Source organism: Osmerus mordax, chromosome 7, assembly GCF_038355195.1.
Source record: "Osmerus mordax isolate fOsmMor3 chromosome 7, fOsmMor3.pri, whole genome shotgun sequence".
Taxonomy (NCBI): domain Eukaryota; kingdom Metazoa; phylum Chordata; class Actinopteri; order Osmeriformes; family Osmeridae; genus Osmerus; species Osmerus mordax.
In genome coordinates, this window is record NC_090056.1 from 8,658,721 (window position 1) to 8,686,655 (window position 27,935).

Here is a 27,935-nt window from a genome sequence, read left to right on the forward strand (position 1 = left end):
TAAGCTCAGCCTTACTAGAATCCCAGCAGTGGTACTGGCTGTGAACTCTTACACCACAGCAAGGCAAGATTGGAGGGCTGGCTCTGTGCATATTTCCTAAAGGTATTCCAATCTTGAGCAAATTCATTGGTTAGACAGAGTAGACAAACATACTGCAATCTCTCAACACAGAGACTAAAGAATAACTTTTTCTTATTTGAACCCTGTTTATTGTAATCATGAAAAAGGAACCGTAAAAAAATGCAAAGAGTAATCCTGTTGAATTGGTAGTTTTTTATTTTATAAAACACGACAACACAAAGTTTATTTTATTGTTTGAAAGACTAACAATTTCAGCCTTTTCAGTCCATAGGCAGTACATTATAGCTCTATACAGTACATTCACTCAACTCCAAAACTGAAAGGTGCTTTAAGTGTGGACTAAGTGAGGCTGGCTGAACACTACAGTAGTAGTTACGTACATGAACCAGGCTTGGCATTTTTATATTTTGTCACCAAAAGCGATGTCACAGGTCAAATGCTAGGTGTTTGTATGGTCGTCATAGCTACTATCTACTATACATACTAGGTTCTTAGTAGTGGATCTACTATACATACTAGGTTCTTAGTAGTGGATCTACTATACATACTAGGTTCTTTGTAGTGGATCTACTATACATACTAGGTTCTTAGTAGTGGATCTACTATACATACTAGGTTCTTAGTAGTGGATCTACTATACATACTAGGTTCTTTGTAGTGGATCTACTATACATACTAGGTTCTTTGTAGTGGATCTACTATACATACTAGGTTCTTAGTAGTGGATCTACTATACATACTAGGTTCTTAGTAGTGGATCTACTATACATACTAGGTTCTTAGTAGTGGATCTACTATACATATTAGGTTCTTTGTAGTGGATCTACTATACATACTAGGTTCTTAGTAGTGGATCTACTATACATACTAGGTTCTTTGTAGTGGATCTACTATACATACTAGGTTCTTAGTAGTGGATCTACTATACATACTAGGTTCTTAGTAGTGGATCTACTATACATACTAGGTTTTACTGGGCACTACAAATAACAATATGGCACCTTGGGTGGATGGTCTACATGTACTCAGTTGCTTCCACAGCATAAGGAAGTACTGTATGCTGACCTATTGTCGTATAAAAGTTAAAAAGAAAACCTATCTAACATGAAATTATAAATATTCAAGCTTGAGAATTAACCCAGGTCGATTATTGTGCACAATTCGGAAACTGTGAAATATATTAGAACAAGTTACAAGTTACATCAAACTGGGAATTGTGTTGTGTGTTAGGAACATGTGTTTCAAGTTCAAGACATGTGTAATGTTTCAGAGACACTGTGCGTTAATACGTGATGCACCTGCTGTAGTAGCTGAATATGGTCCGGTCAATCCACTTGCGGAAATTTGACACAGTTGTGTACACCCCAGGGTACTGGGCGTCAGCACAACCTCTCCCCCAGGAGACCAGGCCGTAGACACGCCCCTCACACACCAGAGGACCCCCAGAGTCCCCCTGCAACAAAAGGAGCAACAGACTCAGGAACATGTTATCCCCAATAAATCATACAGTGAGTACAACCTGATTGTAACCTGATGGTACGTTGACCCAACCTGGTACAACTCTAGCCTGATAGGTTGGCTTTCTATAGGCAATAATAAGTCATCCAGAGATTGGGTGTATAGGAAAATTACTATCCCTCAAGTCATATCAGTACATTCACAGACACGTCACTGTCCATCACTATCCATCTGGTGTTTGAAATCTTGTAACCACACACTTTGACTTATTTCTCTTACCTTGCAGGCATCTTTCCCTCCATCGCTGTAGCCAGCACACAGCATGTCGGAGGTGATGTTGCCATTGAAAGAGTCACTGCTGTTGCATTTGGCTGTGGAAACGATGGGCAGCTGGACCGTGCGCAGGGTGGAGGGCATGCCACCGTTGGTGCTGGTGAATCCCCAGCCAGACACCCGGCACACCCTGCCCTCCGCCACCGATGCGCCCTGACGGGGCAGTGGGACCGTGGACACATAGCTGTTCAGGTACACTGGGGACCTCAGCTGGAGTGACACAGGGACACAGGCTGAGCAATCACAGTCAAACAGCGGTATGGCAAACTACTCTCTGAAATACAAAGTAAACGATGGGACTGAATACAACCAAGGAAATGGCCATGTTTTTTGGACCTCTTTTGACGACTTATGGCTACAACACACTGTCATGTTCTCTGAAAGGGTACCTTGATCAGCATGATGTCTGCGTTGTTTGTCTTGCTGCTGTACTGAGGATGTGGAATCAGTAGGTGAGGAATAAAGAACTGCTCTGTGCCCTCGTACATGCTCAGAGAGTAGTCTCCGGCCACAATCAACATGTTGTCTAGCCTAAAACAGACAAGACAAGTTGTTGTTAAGAGCCTATCACTGCAGAGTCCTATATAAAGAAGACCCTGTCAGTGTTGATGAGAAATACCAAATTATCAGCAATAATTCACACAGGTCCCTTTGATACAACCTACATCCCATCTCTATTAATTCTGTCCTAGATTCCTTTCGTTAAAATCCCTTTATGTGTGTGGTATTATTGTATATAATATGTAGACATCTCTAATGACATATGTATTTATATGTCGATATAAATTGGAACCCAATGGATAGGAATCTGTAGGGTGGTTGTTGTGAATAGGGGGAGTCAGATTACGGTGACACTGGGGCGAGGCTGGAGTTAGAGGCTTGAGGCCAATGTTCCAGGCTTACAATAAAGTCACGGTTGAAGATAACAGTTGACTCACACTTGTTATTTAAGAATGACACGACATGGTGTCAGCTACAACAGGCGTCATCGTGTCAAAGCTCTCAGTGCCCTGTCACCTGGAACGTGTATGGGGAACGGACTCAAGGACACCTGGACCTGTGCTTCAGAAACACCCATCTCCAAGGTCCTACCTGGTGGATCTAACCCAGGGAGTGGTGAGATGTGACCGCCATCGCCTGACACCTTTACATACACCTACAAGCAACAGAGGGTCTCTGACACAGCAAATGTCAGAGCCAACTCCTGAGCAGGTTCTTCCGACGCCTACTGTGACACCTCAACTTTCACAGGCAGAGACTCCTACTCTCAGAACTAGATCTGGCAGGGCTGTAGTTCCACCAGGGAGATTCCGACTGTGATACTGGGGGTAGGGGGGGGAGTAAGAAAGAAAGTGAAAGAAAAATTGTTTTACTTATGTTCTGTTTTATGAGATTCAGTTTTGATCACTGAGTAATACAGAATTTCACAGTGTTTGGTGAAATAATGACTTTAGTGCCTGAATTTACACTGTTGGGACTTTTGGGATTTAGAAAGGGACAGACCTTTCAACAATAGAGGCAGAATAATCCTCTAAGGTCTGGTGAGACAAAGGCAGTCTACCCTTTGTTCTCTAGAAAGGGGAGAAAGGGGGATATTACTGTTTAAAATATGTGGTCATCTCTAATGACATATATATTTGGATGTAGATATAATTGGAACCCAATGGATAGGAATCTGTAGGATGGTTGTTGTGTATAGGGGGAGTCAGATTACGGTGACACTGGGGCAGGAGTGGCCAATGTTCCAGGCTTACAATAAAGTCACGTTTGAAGATAACAGTTGACTCACACCTGTTATTTAAGAATGACACGACAATGTGATTGTCCTCTAATATATTCTTGGAAGTTGCTTGTGTCTGTCGGCATTTAAGAACAACAATGAGTTCTTCGATGCTTCAGTCAGATGCCTGTGCTACAGAATCACCACCACAATGACGTTTATTGTCCAACTGATGCCGGTGTCACTTTCATGCACTTGCTCCAGACCTCGGTAGGTTTCAGCATTGATAATCTGATCTTCATTGTCTATAGGTTGAGTTGAGGTCACCTTTTGTCAATAAGTCATTTATGTTTAACCCAATTAAAGTTTTGAGAGCAACTTGGCCAGAAAGCTTCCCATCAAAGTCAAGTCCCATACAAGTTCACGTGTAAACCCATTGTCTAATATAAACGCGTTTCCATTTATCCGTTTTAACCAGATTGCATGTTGTATGTACTTTACTGTACAGAAAAAAAAGGAAATAATCAACAGTAGAAGTTGAGTTTGTCTTACCCTTGGTTACAATGCGCCGCTGTGAGCACCCAGTATTTACTAATCAAGGAGCCTCCACAGAAGTGCTGCCCTCTGGTTGTTTGTATTGAGACTATGTATTTGATAGAATTGGGTGCAGGTGCATAACCACCCACTATACGTCCTTGCATCTGTTGGCCTGTTGTAGACAGAATGAGAGAGGGTAGGGGGAGGAGTGGGGAGAGAAAAAAGTGAGAGATAAAGAATGAGTATAGTACATGACTGGGAACATGTCCATCAAATCAGATTGAATCACATTTCATTCGAAAATCCTTTTGGATGAACGTCACAAGAAATAAACGTCACAAGAAATCATTGGAGACTCAAAACCTTGACAAAGAAAACTCCCAAGAAAAAACTCCCAACTCACCAGAGATCACACAGTCAACAAGCACTACCCCATCACACCACTTAAAAAATAAACACTGAAAGGATTTAATGGCGCAGATGCCTCGTGTTTAGCAGAAAGACATCTTAGAAATCATACCGAACCAGTCTGTGTCAATCCATTTGAATCCATTGTTAACACTTGCTCAAAATGGAATTAAACCCTGAAACACTCTTGAAACTTTCCTCCAATCCCGTTTGTTGGTTGTAGGACATTGAGCCATATTATGTATGATTTATACTGTATATTATATGTCATGATGCCTTTATGGGGAATTTGTCTTACCATATAAGCCGGATGTATTCAGAGCCTAGCCATGACTTTATTCCCATTCCTCAATATATTCAAAGTAATGAAATGCAACAATAGTGACAAACATGATTTAGTACAGCAAGAGAAGGGAGCGTCAGAGTGACTACCAGGGAGACCGTCTCAAGGGATTAGCCTGTACGCTGCAGCTCATCAGCTTCAGGAAATAACAAGATTTCTAGGATAAGCAACTTTACTGACAGTATAGCTCTTTAATGATAGCAGATCTTTAGCAGATCTTATGAGTTTTAATTATCTAATTGTATTTTATATTGATGTTTTACCTTGTTTTATAATCTTAACTGTAGCACTTTGAGATCTGTTTTCGGATGAAAGGTGCGTTAGAAATAAAATGTATTATTATTATTATTAATGATTCATGTTCAATTCTCCTAAATTCCTAATATGTGATATTCAAGAACGTTTAAACTGCAGAGCAGTTCTGAATTGTCCCAACTCCTGCATGTGTGTTTATGATGATGGACAGATATAGTGTATTCTTCATTATCATCAGCGGTCTATCCTTTATGCACCCTTTCTGTATTTCCAGTGTCGTTTTAAAACTGACATTTGTATGTTTGCAAAACTCTCGAAATGATTTAAGTCATTAAACTACAACTGCGCCAACTTGCTTCAGAATACTATCAGGAAGAAGATAACCTGTGACAAGGATCTGATCATAATTTCAGACTCAATCAACAAAGAATTTACACAAATTATTTTCTGACACAGACACTTTGCCTGTGCAATGTCAACCACTTACAACAAATCAAAACATTAAATATTTCACTCACAAAACCAGTGGGATGTAATGTATGCCTGCATAAACTTCAAATTATAGAAATAAACTTTACTTACATCTTACAGCTAAGAGTTCCAAGAGCATGCATATTAACACATAGGGCAGGTACATGATGAGACAATTGGGAGGCCAGGCAGCACTGAGAGAATTTACCTGTGCTACAGAACTCTAATTTTAAAGGGGTAGGGATCTCACCAGCACTCTCAGGTTTCTAAGTTCCGATTTCAGTTTCCATGGTCACCTTGCCGTCCGGGAACAATATATAATTGAAGCAGGACAGCACACCCTTTTACCTCACCCCTTCAGTGACCGTACGATTTTCGAATGTACAGTGTCATAGTGTTTCCATACATGTGGCACAGTAATGTAAAATGACAAATGTATATACAGTACACTTTTTTTATGACATATGTTACACTTCACATGCCCCAGGTCAACGTTTCTGGCTGATGCCCTACCAGCATGAGTAATGAATGGCCTAGCTTCATTCAATACTTAAAACAAAGAGCCAAAGGAGAATTGAGAAGGTTCCTAGAGCTTGATCATGACGGCGTCTTTCTGTATCAATTCCAACCAAGGGGATATATGAGTGTTAGAGGGACGAGCAGTGTTAGCCTACGTCTGGGCCACATCTCGCTCTGCAAGGGCATCATTAAAAATGCCGCAGTCCTGTGACAGTCCTCATCAGTGCCACCTACCACTGCTGGACTTCCTGACCTCTCCTGGCTAATGGCCCTCCCTGGGCCTCCCTGTGCCTGACACGATGGCCTCCTCCCTCCTCCAGCCCTGCAGCTCATCCCATGGGTGCTGACCACTGCCTTTTTTCCACATGACCCACTCCTCTTATTCAATACTGTCACTACAGCACCGCGCCACACTGATATTGCCTTCCCCTCACACTCCTCTACAATCTACTGGATGAACCAATATACAGTTTAAGCGCCTCAGTTGTCGGACCCTTCACCTGAACTATGGTGAAAACTTGATATCTTTGTGTCATAGGCAGTGAACAGCGCCCAGGTTAGTGAAGATGTGTACAGCAGGCTGTTTATTATTCCTATTTTTCCAACAAGACAAACAAAAAACTGTTTCTAGAAATTGAATTATATTATATAACATAATAGGAAAAATGTCAAGTGTGAAAACTTGATATTACATAATGCTGCTCTTGTTGAGAAAGGAAGTTGTGATCTAGTTTGACTGATTTCCTTTGGGGTTTTACCATCAGAAGGTTTTGGCAGTACATGATTAATGTATAAAACTATCAAATTGTGGAGGCAAAGCAAATTCGTAAGAAGAATGATCAGCTGTGGTCAAAGTGTTTGCAAATCTTTCAGAATATTGCAAACATGGTTGAAGCAACAAATGACCTCATTTTGGACTTATTGTAGAATCTATACATGGAAATATCACTAGAGAATAAGCAATTTAACCCATTTATTTGACACCAAGTAATGTGCCCCTCCCTGGCTTTGCTTTCATAGACAAGAAAACATAGAAATGACCTGAATCTTTGCAGCTGTGTAGGTCAAATAGGAAACATTGTCCATGTATTGCTTTTTGGATTTGGGTTTTTAGGATTTGGGGAAATAAAGGAATAAATGAAACTCCAATACCCAATGTATCTCAGAGCCATTAACCAACAACACTGCGAGAGTGAGTAACAATAGATGAGGTTGTCTAATAGTCTAACTACATAAACTGTTTACCTGTTATTAACACTGGCCACTAGTCGAACATCCATCAAGAGACATGCAGTCACAACATGCATGCTTCAGTGTAACAACTGTACTAACCATTAACATACAATAAACACTGAACAAAGCCTAATTTGCATCTGAGTCTAAAGTAACCACAGTTAACACACCCCTCCACACAAACACACACACACATGCACACAGACACACTCGTGTTTTTGACAATGCAATACTTTTAATATTTACCGTATGTAACTGATCCTACATTGTCTTCACAGAATCTAATTTCATCTCCACAATAAAGCCATGCACTTTTATCCTGACACATCTTAGAAATTACTCAGGAGAGGTGTTCAATTTCCAGTTACCTTATTGTCTGCGGTAATTCACAAGGTGCAAAACAAGAAAGGCTATGAAACAGGAATGAACAACAACACCCAGACTTTGTCAATGACTAGGTCAGCTTCTTTTGTCATGTTGTGGGATGGCTCTGGTACATAATCTATAACAGTTCAAAAAAGCAGAAGACATGGGCATGGTTACAGTATAAAAGGAATTCATCGTTTTAAAACCACAAGTTGTAGATACCCAAAAGGTGCTGAGGTGACAGCTTGTGCTTGTAGGTGAGTAATACAAGTTTAACTAATTTAATGATTTTTCATCTTTCATAATTAATCCTTCAGGATCAATACATTACATTTCATTGAAAAGATGTGTAGTAGTTGGTAGTAAAAGTAATGGGAAGAAGATGCTTGTTGCATATTTGTTAGAACCTAATTGGCGTAATACACATACACATACAAAGGTAACATCAAAAAAAGATGATGATTAAAGATCTAATGTAAAGCAGATGTAGTGGATTTATTTCAGTTGTCTTTGATGGAAAACAATCTATTATTCTGTGTTTCAGGTGTCAGCAACATGGCACATTTGGTAAGGTTAGCAGTGGTGCTCCTTTTAGTTGTCTCCATCAGAGGTATGTTCTTCATTTCCCACATCACCTCCACCACTGATCACGGATTAAATAGTGACAGAAATGTATTGCTGAAAACACTTTGGTCTAATTTAGTTCAGATTTGGTATCACACCTTAACAAAATGCGAATCCAAAATGTTTTACATACATAAAGAAATGTAACGATTACATTTTCTGTGTAAAACAAGTTATGTAGGGTACAGGTAAAACTACTGTTTTAAAGAAGTATTCAAGTATCCACATTGTTAGGATATCATAGGGATCAGTATGGTTTTGAGCCCCTGCTGTGTGCACATTGTACTATCATGTTACAACAGACCGGACCAACATGGTTCGAGTCTTTCATGGAACAATAGAATATGTAATAATACATACAAACATGTATGTCAAAGTGATAAGATATGGCTAAGACTGCAGGTTCAGTTACAAAGTTTCACTGTTGAACAGCCGTTGCTTTATCCATGGACCACATCACAGATACGCCACATACTTGGCGTCATTGTTTGCTATGTTAAAAACAGAAGTTGATGTATTGTGATCATGGCCAACAGACACATTTCAACAGAGAATCATAGGAGGTCAGGAGGTGATGCCATACTCCATCAAGTACCAGGCGTCTATCCAGTCGAGCGACAGACAGCACTACTGTGGAGGCACACTCATTCACCCCCAGTGGGTGGTGTGTGCTGCCCACTGCTGGAGGCCGTGAGTACTCACCACAGTAATGGCTGATGGTAGGAGGAGAACAAAGAGAACAGTCTAGTGTCTTGACAACCAGACCGGATATGTGTGTCATAGATCAGAGAATGTGGTTTTACTGTAATGTCGAGTTATGTTGATCACTGCGAAAGAGTTGAATGTGATTTCAGGAAAACCATGATCTAATGCTGTGTTGCTGCACATTCTGATTATTCGGACTCCACGTGTCCCCAAGGCCCTCTCTGATGAAGGTAGTGCTGAGTGAACACAGTCTGGTCGTAGACGAGGGCTTTGAGCAAGTGTTCGACGTCGCCAAGATTTTAGTGAACAACTACAACTACAGGACGTTCAACAATGACATCATGCTCATCAAGGTAAACATGGTCACATTAAATACGTGAAGTTACCAGGGCCAAAAACAAAATCATTGCTTGTATAAAGGGCTAAACCAATCACATTTCATTTGAACAAAACCAACAAGTCGCAATGACTTCACGACTAAAAACCAAGATGCTCCTGCTTTAATGGTACCCCCTCTGGGAAGCCTGCTTTGTGATTGGTTTACATCCAGACCCTTTGTCGTGGTTCCTTCCCAGCTCAGTCAGCCTGCCCAGATCACCGCCAACGTGCAGCCAGTTGAGCTTCCCGACGACAACACGGCACCTCTCACCGGGAGCACCACCTGTACCGTTAGCGGCTGGGGCGTGACCCGCATCTATGACTACTACCTGTCCCCTGTACTGCGAGCTGTGGACGTCCAAATCATCCCCTACTGCCAGTACTATTACTACTGGAGGGTCACTGACAACATGCTGTGTGCTGGTTCACGCTATGGCGGCAAGGACTCTTGCCAGGTAAAAAGAAAACACAGTAAATGATGAACAACTGAGTTCTAGATAAGGGGGCTTTGTGGAAAGGGGTAATGTATTCAGAGAGCAGGCGGCCCTGAACCAGAGCACAAGATGTTCTCCCTCACTGCGTGAGGCCCTTATCTGTCAGGTCTAGCGTTACACAAACCTTTCAACGCAGTAAGCAAGTGACACGGACATTGTTTGGAATTATTGTGACATAAAATATCAATTTCAAATGTCTTTGTCAGACTTGCAGGACCACAACACCAAATATGCAAGTGAGAAGGGTGTGTTCACAGCTCTCACAGGAGGGCGAGGCAGTCTTTGTTTACCAGGTGTTATAACTATTGTGTTGCTGTTCAACAGGGTGATTCAGGTGGTCCTCTTATCTGTAACAACAAGTTTGAAGGTATCGTCTCATGGGGTATCAGTTGTGCCAATCCGTACTTCCCTGGGGTCTACACCAAGGTGAGGAACTACGTCCCTTGGATAAACTGGATCCTCAACAACGATGATAGCCCCTAACGAGATCCTGGGAGCATAGCTGACTGACAAGGATGTAGTTCTGCTTTGAATTGAGTGAAGATTAATGGCCAAAGGAGGTTACATAGACAAAAATGTTATCTCTTCAAAAAGTAATTCCTGTTTGTACACAGAATGCTCAGTAAATCTACCAGAGACATAGAGAGAAGGCAGGCAAGCAGCATGACTAATTATCGGTGCAATGCACAAATGAGCAACCATATGTTCAACATATGACACACCTCTGTTCCCTAATTTACTAATCAAATCAAATTGTCAGATGGAAGTAGGGGGCTGTGATTTTGAAGTATTTACAGAAGTCACATGTTAGAATTATGACATAATTAAACAAAAGTTTGAAACGTGAGAGAGATATAGATCATGAGGACTGTAATTAACCTGTGTCAAAACTGAACACATTACCGTAGTTTAATTGATCATACTGTTAAGTAAAACTATTTTTATCAGATGAAAATTTTTAAGAATAAAGAGGATTTGATGTTCTTATGTCGATATTTCTCTGGGCTTCTTCTTGGATAGTAAAGAGATAATAAGGGTTGTTGTTTCTCCATGATGTTTCTAATGAACCTTTATAATGGCACAGTCTGCTTAACTCTGAAATTGTACCCTTGCTGTATAATTAAATACAGTACGCTACCCCTCCCAACCTACTATCACTCTAAGCTCGTGAGACACAGCTGTTGGAGGCATGAGCCAAACAGCACTTTGTGTCGGCCGTAGTCTCTGCCTCTCTCCTTCCCTCTTTCTTTCTTTCTTTCTTTCTTTCTTTCTTTCTTTCTTTCTTTCTTTCTTTCTTTCTTTCTTTCTTTCTTTCTCTCTCTGTTTCTTTCTTTCCTTCTTTCTCTCTCTCTCTATCTCTCTCTCTCTCTCTCTCTCTCTCTCTCTCTCTCTCTCTCACTGTCTCTCACCCTCTCTGTCTCTCTCTTTCTTTGATACCCTCACAAACAAACACACACACAGGCCTTTCTCACACAGGCCTTTCTCTCTTGTCCTCTCTTGTCTTCTCTAAAAACACTCAGAGACTCACACACACAGCCAAAGATATAGTCAGAGTTCCGGATTCCTGAAGGAGGAATCCTAAATTTGACTTGAATGTGAATTAAAGATTTGATTGTGACTTAATTGTGCATGTTACCGTTTTTCTCAATTGCTAAGACACATTTCTTGAATGTGTTCTGTGTTTTCTCCAAACTCTAAACACACATCTTCATACTTACACTGTTTGGCCAAACCCTTGACTTTTGACCCAAAATCAAACACAAAACCATATTATCTGTCGTAGAAACCAAACTTTGCATTCCAAATACACAAAGCCTTCAAATAAATTCAAACTTCTGAATACCCTTTACACACTGCTGGGAGGAATTGAAAACACTACTATAAAAAGGTTTTCAAGAACCATTGACCATAACATGTCCCTGAATTTTAGATATGTTCCACCTCATGAGTTTGACATGATGTAAATCATAAAACTCACAAATACTGCAATTGTCCTTCTTACAGGCTGTTTATTTTCAGCAATTCCATTTTGAGCTGTTGTTACTGTAGTGGTCACAGTATACAAATAGTAGTACTGTTAGTCAACAGTACTACTATTTTATTTTCCCCTGCTGGGGGTATTTTCCCCCAGCAGGGGAAAATACCCTTGAATGCCTGAGCCATCCCTGACAAGACTCCACAGCAATGTCCCCACAAGCTTCTTCCATGGCTTGGAAAAGGTTGTTCCGTCATAGGGATTTCTGTCATAGTGTGGCATGGATCTCATTTGAGATTGTTGTTCTTCTTACTCTTCCTCTGCCTATTCCTCTCCCTTTTCCACCTCCTCTCATTCTGACAATTCTGCCTCTTCTTCTGATATTTGAATCCATGATTTCAAGATGACCGTAACTTTTTATTCATTCCAAAACCCTGATTGTATGTTGAGCATTTTTGCTTGTTAGTGCTTACACATGGATAATTGGTTGTTATGGGTGTTTGAATTGGGCTGTTTACTTCTCAAACGGCAATGTTTTCTAAATTACATAATGGTGACAATTGTGTCTTATATATATATAATTGGTAGGTCTCCTTTAAATCTGTACGTCATTTATAAATGGAGAATCACGTGACTCCCAGATCTATTTTGTTTACATAATCGGTGTTTGTCCTTGCATGGTTGTAGTCTAAAATAGCTGTGTAGGGGGGAATTTAAACAGCACCTTATTTGCCATTTATTGGTAAAATATGTCTGTGAAACATGCCATCAGCCGGGGGTTTGAGTTAGGGCGATCGGCTTTGCAATTTGGTCTCCTAAAACCTGCTGGCCGACTTGCCGCAAAGTTCCGAGGTGAACGACTTCGGGTAGGCCAACCGGTCCGCACCGTTCAGCCTCAGACTTTCCTGCCAGCGCGGTACAGATATTACCGTATGTCGCTGAGAGGTCTCGCCGCTCAGCTCGCATCTGGTGGTTTTAGGAGATATGGGTTCGGCTCACCACGAAATAGGGCTGTATTTCTGGCTTTTGGTTTTGGTGTGGGACTGATCGAGCAACAGTTCGAGGATGACAGGAACAGTGCTGCGACATGTCAGGAAATTCAGGTAAACAGATGCTTGTTCAGTGTTTCCCTAAGCGCCACATAGTTCAGATCACAGTTTTAACACTGACACATGGCCACTGTTATTATTACATGTACAAGCCACACAACGCATGGTCAATATAACCTCTCTGTCTAAAGGATATGTTCAGGAAGAAGAAATTTCAGAGCCCTCTCAAGCCTTTTACCTCAGGATACAAACTGGAAGACTATGTTATTGGGAAGCAAATTGGCAAAGGCTCCAATGCAGCAGTGTATGAAGCTGCGGCTCCCTTCGCTGTTCCAAAGGAGAGTGGCAAGTATTCCCTTTTAGAGCTGAATTCTGGGAGAGATGAAGAAGAGAAAGCCAACTCTTTGGGCAAGTCCTCAGTGGGAATCTATCCTCTGGCTGTCAAGATGATGTGGAACTTTGGGGTAGGTGTAAAACAAAAAAAGAAACAAAATGTAGCATGTTAAAGCTGTAAAGGGGCATACCTTTTGCCCCTACCATAAGGGTCTACGCTAGTGCCATGATCATGGCATGGAGACCGTTTTTCTCTCTGTTCTACCCCTGTAGGCAGGTTCCTCCAGTGAGGCTATTCTGAGATCTATGTCTCAGGAGCTGGTCCCTGCTGGCCCGCTGGCCTTAAACAAGGAAAAGGACCAGATTGCTCTGGAAGGGTGAGTGAAACTGTGGCAGCTATACCAGAGGCTTACTTTCCACAGTCTGAGAGGCCTGTGTGCAGGCTAATGTAGGTCCTAGACTGACACGAATGACTTGTTTTACTCTTTATATAGTCACTTTGGGGACGTTCCCAAAAGGGTGTCTGCTCACCCCAATGTCATCCGAGTGTACCGGGCATTCACAGCGGACGTGCCGCTGTTGCCTGGTGCCCAGGAGGAGTATCCTGACGTGCTGCCAGCCAGACTCAACCCCAACGGCCTGGGCAACAACCGCACCCTGTTCCTGGTGATGAAAAAGTAAACTTCCTCCCTCACACTTTGGCTTATTGATTGTACGATTGTAGATAAATAAAACCAACTCTTCATAGGCAACTAGGAGTTTCACATAGTCTAAAACCTGCAGGGGGAAGATGTTTTTTGTTGTTGTTGTTTTTTTGTATTTGTGGAGTGTGTTCCCCATCCCTGACCTCTGCCTTTGTGCCGTAGCTACCCCTGCACCCTGCGTCAGTTCCTAGCTGTGTCCAGCCCCAGCAGGAGGGAGGGCTCTCTCATGCTTCTGCAGCTGCTTGAGGGGGTGGACCACCTGTGTAGGCAGGGCATCGCTCACAGAGACCTCAAGTCAGACAACGTGCTTCTGGAGTTTGACTCAGGTCAGAACAGCACTGAACAGAAGAACTGGGTTTAAATATTCCATACAGGTCGGGAGTTATTATACTAGTAATGAGTAGTAAGTTCTATAAGTAGTCTTATGATAACCTTATCACATCAGACTCAGTTTTAACAAGCTCTGCGTGTTTTACAATAAGGATTATAATGTTAAATTCTATGTGCTGCCTCTGTTTTGCAGATGACTGCCCTCGTTTAGTGATCACTGATTTTGGCTGCTGCTTGGCCCAGGATGACTCCAGTCTGCAGCTGCCCTTCAACAGTGTGTGGGTCAACAGAGGAGGCAACGCCTGTCTGATGGCGCCTGAGGTAGGTGGAACACGTTCCTCGCACGTTCCTCACACGTTCCTCACACGTTCCTCACACGGCTCTTAGTGGGATGAGGAAAACTCGCTTAAACTACAATTCTGTTTGTGATACAAACCCCAGAAAAGTGTTGCTGATCGACACATGAACAATTAAGGATGAGACGGCCCCGTTTACTAAGCCGTCTCTCGCCCCCCAGGTGGCCACTGCTGTCCCAGGGCAGGGTGTGGTCATCGACTACAGCAAGGCGGATGCCTGGGCCGTGGGGGCCATCTCCTATGAGATATTTGGCCAGCCCAACCCCTTCTACAGGGTGGGGGGATTGGAGAGCAGGAGTTTCCAGGAGAACCAGCTTCCTCCTCTGTCTGCCAGTGTGCCAGCAGACATCCAGCTGGTGGTGAGACTGCTGCTACGGAGGAACCCCAACAAGGTAGCAAGTCCAGATGGTTGGCCGTGTTTGATTGTGTGACCCAGGGGTTTAATCGGAGATCTGACGGGTTTACTCAGAAATGTTTCTCTTTGTGCTGTAGCTCACATACATGCGATGATTGTGTCTCCTCCAGCGCCCCAGTGCTCGCGTGGCTGCTAACATGTTGCACCTCAGTCTCTGGGGAAGGAAGGCCTTAGCCAATCAGGACAGCGCTGGCATGAAGAGGCTCGCTGATTGGCTGCTCTGCCAGTCTGCTGTGGTGCTCCTCAGGGGCTGCAGTGGCCCCAGTGGGAGCTCGGTGGAGGCAGAGTTACAAAGGTGTTTCCTGTCGAACCTGGATCTGGAGGACCTGCGAATGGCTGTGGGCTTCCTGGTGTATGGACGAGAGCAGCACCGAGACTGCATCCTGGCTCACTAGAATCCTCCCATCGACAACACCACTACATGTAGATAGAGCTCAGAGCTTTTCCTGATCATGTATTCAAGATAAAATGTCTAGCCCTACTCATGGTCAAACTTTAACCCTTTTTGTGGTGAATATATAGAGCACTCAGTGTTCAAAGCTTTTGAAAAGCTAAGCACCTACTAATGTGTGGCTGTCTACTCTCAGTTCATATTGAGTTTAATTTTATCTCGCAATGGTTTGCACTTTATGCCATTTTGCACATTCAAAGTGCGAGGTTCATGCTTGATTGGCTTGTACCACTATTACCAATGTGTTAATTATCCAATATGGGTTCGTCATATGATCATCATGGCAACTTTTAACAATACTTGTAATAAAGTGCATAGCTTCTTTTTTTATATTCATAGGACATTTGTTTGTAATCTTGTGTGGACATTTTTGTCGTTCAAAATGTGTGTCCTTTTGGTTCACCATGATTGAATGTGCACGATCCTGGAAATGTTGGTTGTAGACAAATTGGCTACCACTTCAAACAATGAATCTTGAGAATGTAATGTAAATCGCCAGACCATGCACCTCCAAGGAATTGTTTTTGAGAAATATTTACTGTAAATAAAGTATAAAAAAAATGCGTTGTTTGATTTTTATTTATGCATAGTGACAATACAGAAATACAAAGAACAGCATACATTATACTGGTACAGCAGTACATTAAAGCATACACAGAGAATCAACAATGACAACATAATAAAAAATTAAAAAAATAACTCAATAATAAACACGGAACAAAGTGGAAGGAATCAGTTATCCTTTAACAACTTTGTGGAGGAGGCATAAAAGTATTATTTTTTTTTTACTGTGGCTACGTAGGAGGGTTCATTCAGCCCTTTCCAATGTCCGCCACTAGGGTGAGAAGCACAGATACACGCCTACGTTTTCCGTGACCCATTTGCACTCTTTTATATATGGCTCTGGTTGCACTGTACTGCACAGCCTGCAATCTTTCTGGAAAAGGCAGAAGTCTACACACGAAGTTAGTCCAAGTATTAGAAAAATCAGTTTATCCTGCAACCCAAGACAATCGAGTTTTTATGCAGTCTTGTTAAACGCGTAGTGGTATCCTGCCAGCTTTCAAAAACATGAATTCAAGTTGGATTTTTGTAAGGAAAATATTATTATACAACAATGTCAACAACTTCTCTAGAGTTGTAAATCGAACTACTGTGGCGTGCAGCGAATGGTTGAACAGACCAAACTCAGGCATTACTATCATAAGAAAATGCTCAGGCAAGCCATTCAATGTCCCACCAAGTGCCGAATTTGTTGCAAGGGTCTCGGGAATAGCAACAATGGGCAAGCTACCTTATCAAGAGACGGCCGACGGACTTGATGCAGCATTTATTGGTATACCTATTGACACTGGAACGTCCAACCGACCTGGAGCAAGGTAACCTCAATACGCTACAGCACCACTTCATTTAGTCCGTTTTTTTGTTATGAACCTAACAAACAAGCCTAACCATTATTCCTAATTTAGGGTAGGGTGAATTTAATAATCCGGGACATTGGGTAATGTGGGACTCCTAAATTCTAATGGGTTTTTCCTGCTTTGACAATGTGTAGTCCACATAATTTTCACTCTAGGTTTATCATGGATGTTATATGACTGAAATCACAAAACTGGATTGGTGTGGTGTAAGAAAGAGGCAGAGCAATTATCAATCAAGAAGCTCCCATGAGAAAATGCATGCCAAGAAATTTCCCAGATCACCCAAATCCACCCTAGATGAACTAAACACCTGTTAGGCCTCATTGGCATTCTGTAAAATCATGATTTGACAACTTCATATATGCGATGTTTGTCCTTCTATGCAGGTTTGGCCCCCGTCAGATTAGAGCAGAGTCTGCAATGCTGCGTGCCTATAACAGTGGCACCAGGGCTGCCCCCTATGAGTCCCTAATGGTGGCTGATATTGGGGACGTCAATGTCAATGTGTATGATCTGAAGGACACCTGTAGAAGGATCAGGGAGCACTACCGCACAGTCCTGGCCACTGGCTGCATCCCTCTGACCATGGGTGAGAATCTTTGGGACATCTCCAATTGTGCAACTCTGGATTCTGGCATCTGCTTAATGAAAACCTTAAGTGGATACTATTATTATCACACATTTGAATGTTATCTTGAGAAAGAATAATTAATCATCACCTCCCATCTCAAAATGTGGACATTGATAAAAGGTGGCTACATGCAGATTTGTCAGGTTCAATGAAATGGCAAGACTGACATTGTAAATTTAAACTATCAGTAATTGGGTGTGCTCAAGCCTTCGGCGAGAGCACAACCTTTGTTCTCTCACATATATATTATTATTATTATTTTTATTTCTTTTTGCCCCCCTAAAACTCAGTAAATACTTGGCCTACATAGACAACGTAGGTGTCAAAAGTTTCGTCTTGGTAGCGATTGAGTTGCTTCTATTGGAATTTACGTTCCGTTGCATGGTTTAAGCTTAAATTAAGTTTTTGTGGCGAAAAGTGAAGCTAACGGTGGCTAATTTGCTAGCCACAGTCACTGACGTTACTAACGTCACTGCGTCACTAACGTCACGAAAACACGCGTGACTACCTTTGCCAGAACATTCGTTTAGCATCTGTTAACTTGGGGGATAGCTAGGCTAACTATAGCTTTACTGCAAGGCAGCTGCAGAAACGCCACAAGAAAAGAGGCCAGGGTGATAACTATTTACTCATTTTACTTTGTGATATGACACACAATTGTGATGTGTAATGTACAATATAAGCTGATATTATTAAGGAAGTACATCTACTTTCGGAAACAGTAGTCTACTATTTCACTGAAGTATTAGCATCATGACATTAGCCTGTGTTTCCCGGGCAACACATACTACAGTGGTCTATGATGTAGCGTTATCTGTTTTCAATCGTTCAAATAAACATTCCTCACATATACATTTTCGTTGTAGGATTTATTCTGACATTAGAAACCGATTTGTTGGTGAAATTACCATTACCTGTGGTTTCAAACCAGTGTAGCTCACTGCAACGCTGTAGCTTACGCGAGACACACTACAAAAACATCTAGCTACAGTACACAGCTGTTTAGGAAGTCAAACGGCGACAGAAAATGTTCGGCACTCCCCTTACTTAAATCAAAAGTCTATCTAACTACTAACCTGAACTTCATTGCCACAGCCTAAACGTTGTCAATCTGTTCATGAAAATAATTAATTTCAGCCTAAACCGTACAACGGAACGTTAAATCCAATTCAACCAACGCAATCGCTACCAAGACGAACACAGCAGTAGCCTAGTACTGTACCGTAGTAGTACAATTTACCGGGGCAGCTTCTCAACACAGGGCTATATCGCATTTTGCGTTGTTACTGACAATGATCGCTACCAGTGAGCTTTTTATGAATGAGCAATTTTCCACTAAATAAATGTCAAGCTTATTTACGTTTTGGGGGGCATATTTTCAGTTAGCAGATGGTACCGTTTGAATTGCGATTCCATCTTCTACTGCCGGGTAACGTCGTAGAATAATCTTCAAAGGGGTTGTTTATTCATGAATGAATGCAATATGAGTAGGCTAAATGCCTGAAAATATCATGAGAAGAGAAAAACTTAAAATGACGTTTAAATCATAGAGATTAGGTCAATTTTTACACCGGTCTGCAATAATGTCACGAAAACACGCGTGACTACCTTTGGCAGAACATTCGTTTGGCATCTGTTAACTTGGGGGATAGCTAGGCTAACTATAGCTTTACTGCAAGGCAGCTGCAGAAACGCCACAAGAAAAGAGGCCAGGGTGATAAATATTTACTCATTTTACTTTGTGATATGACACACAATTGTGATGTGTAATGTACAATATAAGCTGATATTATTAAGGAAGTACATCTACTTTCGGAAACAGTAGTCTACTATTTCACTGACATATTAGCATCATGACATTAGCCTGTGTTGCCCGGGCAACACATACTACAGTGGTCTATGATGTATCTGTTTTCAATCGTTAAAATAAACATTCCTCACATATACATTTTCGTTGTAGGATTTATTCTGACATTAGTAAACGATTTGTTGGTGAAATTACCATTACCTGTGGTTTCAAACCAGTGTAGCTCACTGCAACGCTGTAGCCTACTGTACCCGAGACACTAGTGTGAGTAGCTAACAACAACTCCTCAGCTGTTTAAGTCAAACGGCAACAGAACATGTTCGGCACTCCCCTTACTCAAAAGTCTTTCAGTAGGGAAACTATCTGACTACTAACCTGAACTTCATTGCCACAGCCTAAACTTTGTCAATCTGTTCATGAAAATAATTAATTTCAGCCTAAACCGTACAACGGAACGTTTAATCGAATTCAACCAACGCAATCGCTATCAAGACGAACACAGCAGTAGTCTACTAGTAGTACTGTACTGTAGTAGTAGAATTTACCGGGGCAGCTTCTCCACACAGGGCTATATCGCATTTTGAGTTGTTACTGACAATGATCGCTACCAGTGAGCTTTTTATGAATGAGCTATTTTCCACTAAATAAATGTCAAGCTTATTTACGTTTTTGGGGGCATATTTTCAGTTAGCAGATGGTACTGTTTGAATCGCGATTCTATCTTCTGCCGGTAAAGTCGTAGAATAATCTTCAAAGGGGGTTCTTTATTAATGAATGAATGCAATATGAGTAGGCTAAATGCCTGAAAATATCACGAGAAGGGACAACTTAAAAGGACGTTTAAGTCATAGAGATTAGGTCCATTTGTACACCGGTCTGCCAAATGTATTCGTTTTGATTCAGCCTGTCAGCTGCCTCTTGCAGGGGAAATGAGAAGACGTCATATTTCATTCTACACTTCACTCGTATTTTGAGTTGTAAATGAGCAGCAAAAAAAAGATGCTTTTAAATCTATGTAATCTTTATAAATAATAAGTAGGCCCGATGCATTTTTATATAAAATATACAGACCCCTGTGCAACCGACGCAAGCAAGCACACCCTACAATTTCCCCAGAAATTGTATCCTCTCTAGTATATATTTGGTTTGCAAGTTAAGGTTTGCTTTAGTTGTTTCAATATGAAGTTCCAAAAGGTTAAAGACATTTGACACTTGTTCTTCAAGTTGTCCAAATTTATTCTAATTATTAACCACATTGGATTGCCTCATAAAAAACCCTACAGGTCAAATGTCTGTACTTTGCTCTCAACAGGTGGTGATCACACCATTGCATACCCAATCCTCCAAGCAGTTGCTGAGAAGTGAGCAGTCCTGCATTTTGCAAAACCAACAACTTGACAACAAAGCTACTGTAGGAGTCTGGTGTACTAGCTCTGTACTGCCTTCTGTTTGTTAGGCATGGCCCTGTGGGTTTGATCCATGTTGATGCCCATGCTGACACCAGTGATGTGGTTCTGGGAGAGAAGATCGGCCATGGCACTCCCTTCAGACGCTGTGTGGAGGAGGGACTGCTGGACTGCAAGAGGGTTGTCCAAATCGGCCTGCGTGGCACTGGCTACTCCCCTGATGCTTATGAGTGGAGTCGGGCTCAGGTAGTGCTTATGTTGTGGAGGTGACTGGTACACTGAACAGTATGGTTAAAAAGTGACTTTGACTGGGTTTTAGCTCTGTCAGCTAACACAGGCAGTTTTTAAAATAACAAAAATAGAAGATTCTCCTCAAGCCTGTGTCCTGTGTGTGTTTGTGTGGCCTCCAGGGCTTCCGCGTAGTCCAGGTAGAAGAATGCTGGTTCAAGTCCCTCACCCCCCTCATGGCTGAGGTCAGATCCCAGATGGGCAGTGGTCCTGTGTACCTCAGCTTCGACATCGATGCTCTAGACCCCGGCTTTGCCCCTGGCACGGGTACACCAGAGATAGCAGGACTCACACCCATACAGGTATGCTTTCAATCAGCCTGGGGTCACTAGTACACACACTGATGTGGAGATGTTAATCACCATGCACCTGCACTTGTACTGTCAGCTTGACTTGGTCTGTGTAACTAGCGTAGTGTATAATTAAGATATTGAATGTATGTTTCTATCCAGGGAGTAGAAATTATCCGGGGGTGCCGTGGTTTAAATCTTGTTGGGTGTGATCTGGTTGAGGTGTCACCACCCTATGATACCACAGGTATGAGGAAAAATAATACAAAATCAGAAATATCAAAAACATTAGTGAGAAAACTATGAATCAACTTGTACTTTTCTTTTTACACAGGTAATACAGCACTGGTTGGTGCCAACCTCCTCTTTGAAATGATGTGCGTGCTCCCAAAGATAAAATACTACGACTAATCAAAACAGGCCTGTGTAAAAACACCAAAATGTAAATCAATAGAGAAATTGATTTTACATGACAGTTTCAATAAAATTGTCTACGTAATTGAAGGGAAATGTATCATCACTTGTTCATATATGAACAAAGCATTTATTACACACAGCAAGAGGATAATGCACTGTTGCAGTAACAATCACATATCTGCAAATATGGTCCTAGTCTAGTGTTTTTGTAAAACAAATGTCTTCTCAATTTATTCTACTAGATACCAAAACACATGTCTGTAACGGAACAAAATGACATTGTTGGTATGACAGGATCACATTGGACAGCAGTATGATAGTATAATAAAATACAAGTAATATGTAGTTAATATGGTATATTATCTACAATATTTACATGTCTTGATCAAATATAAATGCTAATGTTTTGAAACTAAAGGAATAAGCACAATCCAATTGTTATGAATATTGAATGTCACTGCCCTCATTCCTTTGAGACAGATAATGTATTAAACAACCATAACCATTCGGAAGACATTTACAGCTGGACACATTTCATGAGACTTGCTCCTCTAAAGTAAAGTCAATGCATTGCTACATAAAGCTGCAGGCAAGATTTGGTTTGTTTAGGACTAACCATGGGTAGTATAACCAAGTTATACTCAAGAGTTACAAAAGAGTTACAAAGTTCATACCTTGCTTGTTGTTGCAACATACCTACATGAGACCAAGTAAGAACATGGAATTCTAGCAGCCATGGGATAAAAGAAGGCATTGTTGTTACAGTATAGTGCACAGGCAGAAAACATTAACATGTAGGAAATAAAAATTCAGGCTAAAAGGTAAACAAAATCATGAGGACCTGGACACATGCATCTATAATCTATTCACAGTATCAATCGATCGCCAGTAAGCTAGTGGAGACAGTGTTATCAGAGCAGGATCTGATGGTTGTGAGCGCAAATGGTATGGTTGTCAAGGCAGAAGTTTACAGGTGACCACAGTGATTCAGATTTACTCATCTACAGGTTGTCACAGCAGCAATTTAAAGTAACATAAACATGCTGAGAATGCAATCCGGAGACAAACATGATTGGACACTGTCAAATAGTAATGGTATCTGTTCTCATTGACCTTACTGTACTTTCCAAGCATATGCAACCAATAAATAGCCTATCCCAGTGCAAAAAGGCAGTTCTAGCTCCAGCAGAATATGAGACAAGTCTGTTGGTGTATGAAGACTGATTGGTGGTCTCCATCGAAAATAACATACATGCGTACTGGATTCAAAATGTCCCAAGTATCACATTCTCACAGCAGAAACACTGCTATGAGGACATATTGGCATCTAGTTAAAATGTGTACAAGTATGTCTCTTCATTCATATTTTAGAATGTTCAACGACCAAAGTCATGTGACCCTCTACTTGTTTGCTGTAATCTTGTCCAGTCCCGGCCATGCAGGGATGTAATAGCGTGGCAAGGTGCCTTCCATCAGCCTCTCCATCCACAGCCCTAGCCGGTCCAGCTTGTGGTGGATCTGCAGCGTGGAGGTGGAGCGCGACCGGGCAACAGACCTTCGTGGTGGGTGGTCTTCCCGGGAGCCGGGTCGAGACCTCCGCCCCGTGGAGCCCCCTTCGTCCTCGGAGGACTTCCCGTCCAGGTCTTCCCCAGTGTAGACGGGCTTGAAGAGGCAGAGGTACTTCTTGTGGCCGTTCAGGGCAAGTACGTAGCCTGTGTAGTCGACCTTGTGGCTGGCGCTGTCGTCCTCGTCCTCGTCGATCTGCATCGTGTCCTGGGCGTATTCCAGCAGTGTTGCCATCCACTCACTGTGCTTGTCCACATTCAGGAAGGAGAAGTGCAGAGTCAGGCTCCTAGTCAGGAGGGAGAAGGGTATGATCAGCTTTCACAAGATTGATAGGGTAGGTCTTTATGCACCCTATATTTCCAACACAGTCAGTAAAAGGCATGAGTAATTGTTTTTATAGCATGCTTGCCACTTCCAGCTCTACATTTAGTCATTTAGCAGACACTCTTATCCAGAGCGACTTACAATAAGTACAGGGACATTCTCCCCGAGGCAAGTAGGGTGAAGTGCCTTGCCCAAGGACACAACGTCATTTTGCACGGCCAGGAATCTCTAGACCACGTGAGGTAAAACTGACCCTGTGAAGGAGTAGACCTCTTTGGCAAACTTGCTGAGCAGGATGTTCTTGGTGGCGTCTGTGAGGACCAGCACCACGTTGATGTGTCCTGGCCTCAGCTTCACCAGGTTACTGGTGTACGTAATGTCCGTCAGCTCAGTCACCTCCACAAAGTTCTTCTTAGGAAGTCGGCTGTGAACCACAGGATACAATTAGCTACAGTTGATGCTTTAAGTGTGAAGTCAAAATACTGAAGATTGACGTTCAAGTCCAATGTAGGCTAATCAAATACTGAATCTTAGGGGATGTTGCCTGAATGACAGATTAAGTCTTGCCTTGAGGTACTATTGCTTCCCGGTGACCCATTTTCTGACTTTGTTGCTTCTTTCATTTTTGGTTTGTCTTCACTCGAGTCACTGATATCAGACAAGACAGACATAGTTGCAATTCTTCATGTTGAGCTGGGTTTATTTTCTGATTAACGGGAAGTAGAAAAACGACTATGAAGAGCGAAACATCCTACCTGAAGGCCTGGATGACCACAGTACCAAACAGGATGAATAAAGCAGAAAAGATAAGAGACAAGAGGGGCATCATCTCACGCCTGTAAAATAATAATGGATTCAGTTACTTTATTTGCACTATTCTGATGGTTATATTTGACTACAGTGTCATTGAAATATGGCTATTTGTTGTTTGGAAGTATATATTGGCAAAAAGAATGGATAGGGCACTTACCAATTATTGTGAAGAATATCATCTATGATTTCAGAGAGGTAATCATAGGATGCATATATCCATCGGATCAGAAACATCTGAAATATGAAAACGTACACTGCCCTGTCAGTCTTCTGATCCCACACAACCGATGTCTTGAATCCTCATAGACTCAATGTAAATGTGAGAAAAAATATATAGATATGATTGGAAAATATATATATACTGAAAATGAGCAAATAAATCAATTGAATAATTCATCCTCATGGCAGCTTCTCTTGAGATCATTAAATACGCCAACCGTCGGTTTTGGGATTAGTAAGTTACCGAGGCAAACTCGTTGTTGAGCTCTGGCAGCATGGCGTCGTAGTTGAGGATGGACGGGTCCTTCTGCAAGCGCTCCAGCTCGTCTAGTAGACGCTGCTTGTCCTCCTCACTGCCGTTCCACCCGCCAGTCACCGGCTTATACAAGACCTTCCCTGCAGCGTTGCGCCTCTCCAGTATTAGGACCTGTAAACACACACACACATAGACCAGCAAGAACTCAATACACAAACATTTTGGACTAAACAACTCAAATCATACAGCACTTCAACTTTGCAGTGGGAGCATGTCCGCACCTGTGGAGGTGGTGTGCCCTCTTTCTTGAGGAGGATATCGCACAGTGGTTGCTGTAGCTGCTGGTAAACGTAGGCAAACCTCACCACCTCCCTGTTGTTGGTGGAGGCGAAGGAGAGGAAGGCCTGGTGGCCAGCAGCAAAACTCTCCTCCTCACCAGTGATCAACAGGACACAGTATCTATTGATATTGAGAAGGATGAATCCATTTGATGCATGTATTGACATTGATCAAATGCAACCGGATTATGTCATTTATAGAGAAATAAACGTATTTTGGGAGTACAGAGGAAAGAAATAAAGACGTTAGGGGTATATTACTTCCGCCGTCTGTGGAACTGTTTGACAGGACACAGCTCATCAAAGAGCTTCTGGTTGACCAATCGAGGGACGAGAAGAAACTTGTTGTTTGACATGAACTCATCAATAATCTGCTTTTTCATCCCTTTCGCCTAAGGACAGGTAAAAACATGCAACATGAGGAGACTTACCTAAAAGAAACTCTGATACTCATTATTAAAAGAGATACTATTTAAGTATTCAATTAACTTTTTGAGTTGTCTATTGCACTGTAGTCATGTCATTGGTAACGTTTTACTCACAGAGGAAAGAAATAACATACTAATTAACATTATAATGTCCTGGATCCACTGTACCTGTATAATGTCTGCCGGCTTGTCTGTACTCTCCTTGAAAACCAAGATGGTGGGAGCGTATGTATTGATGTTGAACTGCTTCAGCAGGTTAGCAGTCTCTGACAGGCCCTGATCCACATATCCAAACTGCATATAATCCTTATAGGCAAATGCTGTCAACTGAAGAAAAATGAAATTGTAACAAATTAACATTGACTCAAATGTTATGAGATATAACACAGTTGATGCTAATGCTAAACTCCTTGGTGTCCTACCTTGTACAATAGAGGGACCACAGGTACTTGGTCAAACAGCAGCACATGAGGTTTATTGAGCTCATGCCAGCTGTTCAAGAACTGTAGGTCATTCCTGTCTGTTACCTGAAACATAGTTTACAGTTTATTAGCACACACAGTTGTTGTGTCCAATATAGTGTGAGAATGAAAGAAGGGTATTAGCAAACAATGTGCTTACCTTCTCCACCAGTCTCTGAGGGAGGAGGTCCTCAACAAACTGTCTCAAGTGTTCCTTGGCAACTGCATAGTGGAAGAATGTAACTTTGCCATTGATAAGCCCCAGTATAGATGGGGTACGATGAGCACCAAGATGATTAGCCAGGCGCCTCTCATAGCCCACATCCACCACCCCAATACCCACACCTGTCAAGATTTCAAAACCACAAATCACACACACAATTACTTTTGGATCATATACAATACAGTCCATTATGACACTAGTGTTGAGTTCTCAGTTTTATTCTCTATTTAATACCCAGTGTTTCCAATTCTTGCACAACCTCCTTCCATACTGGCTCAATATGGATGCAGCTGAAGCACCAATCAGAGGTGATCTTGATCAGGTATGGCCGTTGGTAGCTGTTAGGCACCACATCGTTGACGTATTGATTGAAGTGCAGTGCATACTTGCTATCTGCAAAGTCCCTACTGCCTTTGTTAAAGGGGAAGTTGAAGAAATTCTCGTCAAAGTAAAAGTGGTCGGGGCGGTTTCCGTAGTGACCATGACCATAGGGCTGAGTGTCGTCAGTCTGACCATAGCGGTCATAGTTTGCCCTCTTCTCCTCATTGGATAATATCTAGATTAGGGAAGAGAGTATATTAATATGGTCACTTTGCACAGTGTGGTGATTTTCCCAATGACAGACTTAAACTAACCAAATGTGTCCAGATGTTGAAAATACTGAGAAATCTAACCTCATATGATTTGGTGATCTTGATGAACATATCCTCTGCATCTGGGTTTTTATTTTTATCTGGATGCCTTGCAGACAAAGAAAAGAGGGCCGTATTCGTGAGTAATGAATACGGTAATGAATGCTACTATTTATTGTACAACCCACAAGGTTTTTGTTTTGACTGAATGCAAGCAATCTTACCATTCTTTCGCAAGGCGCTTGTACACTTTCTTGATTTCAGCTTGGCTTGCAGTCCTAGTCACTCCAAGGATTTTGTATGGGTCTGCCTCAGGGGCGCTCTCCACTGAGCCAACCAGAAGTATGCAAACAATCACTGTACCAGCCAACATTATAGTCATCCTTGCTGTTGGCATTTTCTCTGCACGAGAAATACAAATTACGATCAGTGTTCAAACGTTTTAAGAACTGGGTTTGTAACCAAATATTTGATCAAAATATCAACAGATCTGAGCAAAAGTCATCTGCGGCAGAACACAAAAATATGCCAGCTAGCCTATTATAATGTAATACAACTGGCAAGAAGGCTTAGCCGAAATATAATATGATAAAACAGAGTACCACGGACCTACAGTGGCTAGTTAGCTACGAAGCTGAAGAAGTACAGATTCAGTCTTAGCTTATAGCTAGCATACCAAATCAGTAAATAATAGCATCAACTCAAGCCAACAAGCACCTCTCTAGAATATGATCAGATCGCCCAGTCCAACGTCACATATTGACAGCATGTCAATTCTTATAAATTATTTATGTCATTGTTAATCTGCAATTTAAAACGTATGTTTGGAGCATCCTAGCACACACGCAGCTATCTTGCTACCCCGTCGCACAAGACA

The 27,935-nt window shown here is 41.9% G+C and overlaps 5 protein-coding genes across 5 annotated transcripts; 3 read left to right on the forward strand and 2 right to left on the reverse strand.

Moving 5' to 3' along the window:
• Positions 1-1,363: 1,363 nt before the first annotated feature.
• On the reverse strand, positions 1,364-5,772 carry zmp:0000001088 (trypsin-3). The gene is made up of 5 exons (XM_067239390.1): positions 5,718-5,772; positions 4,145-4,301; positions 2,262-2,403; positions 1,819-2,082; positions 1,364-1,534 (listed from the first exon to the last, which is right to left on the reverse strand). Exons 1-5 carry the CDS (start codon positions 5,770-5,772, stop codon positions 1,364-1,366), a joined length of 789 nt encoding a protein of 262 aa, XP_067095491.1.
• Positions 5,773-8,272: 2,500 nt separating this feature from the next.
• LOC136946128 (trypsin-3) lies at positions 8,273-10,891 on the forward strand. The gene is made up of 5 exons (XM_067240353.1): positions 8,273-8,334; positions 8,885-9,038; positions 9,268-9,406; positions 9,629-9,886; positions 10,250-10,891. Exons 1-5 carry the CDS (start codon positions 8,280-8,282, stop codon positions 10,406-10,408), a joined length of 765 nt encoding a protein of 254 aa, XP_067096454.1. The 5' UTR covers positions 8,273-8,279; the 3' UTR covers positions 10,409-10,891.
• A 1,648-nt stretch (positions 10,892-12,539) lies between these two features.
• pink1 (PTEN induced kinase 1) lies at positions 12,540-16,093 on the forward strand. The gene is made up of 8 exons (XM_067240751.1): positions 12,540-13,003; positions 13,141-13,413; positions 13,556-13,659; positions 13,777-13,959; positions 14,149-14,312; positions 14,510-14,637; positions 14,834-15,064; positions 15,198-16,093. Exons 1-8 carry the CDS (start codon positions 12,650-12,652, stop codon positions 15,480-15,482), a joined length of 1,722 nt encoding a protein of 573 aa, XP_067096852.1. The 5' UTR covers positions 12,540-12,649; the 3' UTR covers positions 15,483-16,093.
• Positions 16,094-16,441: 348 nt separating this feature from the next.
• On the forward strand, positions 16,442-22,753 carry agmat (agmatinase (putative)). The gene is made up of 7 exons (XM_067240439.1): positions 16,442-16,917; positions 17,346-17,548; positions 20,710-20,758; positions 20,854-21,049; positions 21,214-21,393; positions 21,544-21,628; positions 21,716-22,753. Exons 1-7 carry the CDS (start codon positions 16,610-16,612, stop codon positions 21,790-21,792), a joined length of 1,098 nt encoding a protein of 365 aa, XP_067096540.1. The 5' UTR covers positions 16,442-16,609; the 3' UTR covers positions 21,793-22,753.
• On the reverse strand, positions 22,753-27,914 carry dnajc16 (DnaJ (Hsp40) homolog, subfamily C, member 16). Its single transcript, XM_067240438.1, has 15 exons — positions 27,776-27,914; positions 27,283-27,460; positions 27,101-27,167; positions 26,661-26,982; positions 26,364-26,548; positions 26,165-26,269; positions 25,911-26,069; positions 25,576-25,706; positions 25,258-25,435; positions 24,965-25,147; positions 24,659-24,735; positions 24,444-24,524; positions 24,256-24,336; positions 23,942-24,112; positions 22,753-23,650 (listed from the first exon to the last, which is right to left on the reverse strand). Exons 2-15 carry the CDS (start codon positions 27,453-27,455, stop codon positions 23,200-23,202), a joined length of 2,364 nt encoding a protein of 787 aa, XP_067096539.1. The 5' UTR covers positions 27,456-27,460; positions 27,776-27,914; the 3' UTR covers positions 22,753-23,199.
• Positions 27,915-27,935: the final 21 nt, after the last annotated feature.

Coding starts and splice junctions, on each gene's coding strand:
- zmp:0000001088 (XM_067239390.1), bottom strand. CDS start 5,772: ATGTACCTGCCCTATGTGTTAATATGCATGCTCTTGGAACTCTTAGCT. Junction 2,404..4,144: donor GCGGCGCATTGTAACCAAGG/GTAAGACAAACT, acceptor TGTCTGTTTTAG/GCTAGACAACATGTTGATTG. Junction 2,083..2,261: donor CAGACATCATGCTGATCAAG/GTACCCTTTCAG, acceptor GTGTCACTCCAG/CTGAGGTCCCCAGTGTACCT.
- LOC136946128 (XM_067240353.1), top strand. CDS start 8,280: ATGGCACATTTGGTAAGGTTAGCAGTGGTGCTCCTTTTAGTTGTCTCC. Junction 9,407..9,628: donor ATGACATCATGCTCATCAAG/GTAAACATGGTC, acceptor GTTCCTTCCCAG/CTCAGTCAGCCTGCCCAGAT. Junction 9,887..10,249: donor GCGGCAAGGACTCTTGCCAG/GTAAAAAGAAAA, acceptor GCTGTTCAACAG/GGTGATTCAGGTGGTCCTCT.
- pink1 (XM_067240751.1), top strand. CDS start 12,650: ATGTCTGTGAAACATGCCATCAGCCGGGGGTTTGAGTTAGGGCGATCG. Junction 13,004..13,140: donor CGACATGTCAGGAAATTCAG/GTAAACAGATGC, acceptor CTCTGTCTAAAG/GATATGTTCAGGAAGAAGAA. Junction 13,960..14,148: donor CTGTTCCTGGTGATGAAAAA/GTAAACTTCCTC, acceptor TTTGTGCCGTAG/CTACCCCTGCACCCTGCGTC.
- agmat (XM_067240439.1), top strand. CDS start 16,610: ATGAATTCAAGTTGGATTTTTGTAAGGAAAATATTATTATACAACAAT. Junction 21,050..21,213: donor ATGAGTGGAGTCGGGCTCAG/GTAGTGCTTATG, acceptor TGTGGCCTCCAG/GGCTTCCGCGTAGTCCAGGT. Junction 21,629..21,715: donor ACCACCCTATGATACCACAG/GTATGAGGAAAA, acceptor CTTTTTACACAG/GTAATACAGCACTGGTTGGT.
- dnajc16 (XM_067240438.1), bottom strand. CDS start 27,455: ATGCCAACAGCAAGGATGACTATAATGTTGGCTGGTACAGTGATTGTT. Junction 24,337..24,443: donor GTGGTCATCCAGGCCTTCAG/GTAGGATGTTTC, acceptor GTCTGATATCAG/TGACTCGAGTGAAGACAAAC. Junction 24,113..24,255: donor GGAAGCAATAGTACCTCAAG/GCAAGACTTAAT, acceptor TGTGGTTCACAG/CCGACTTCCTAAGAAGAACT.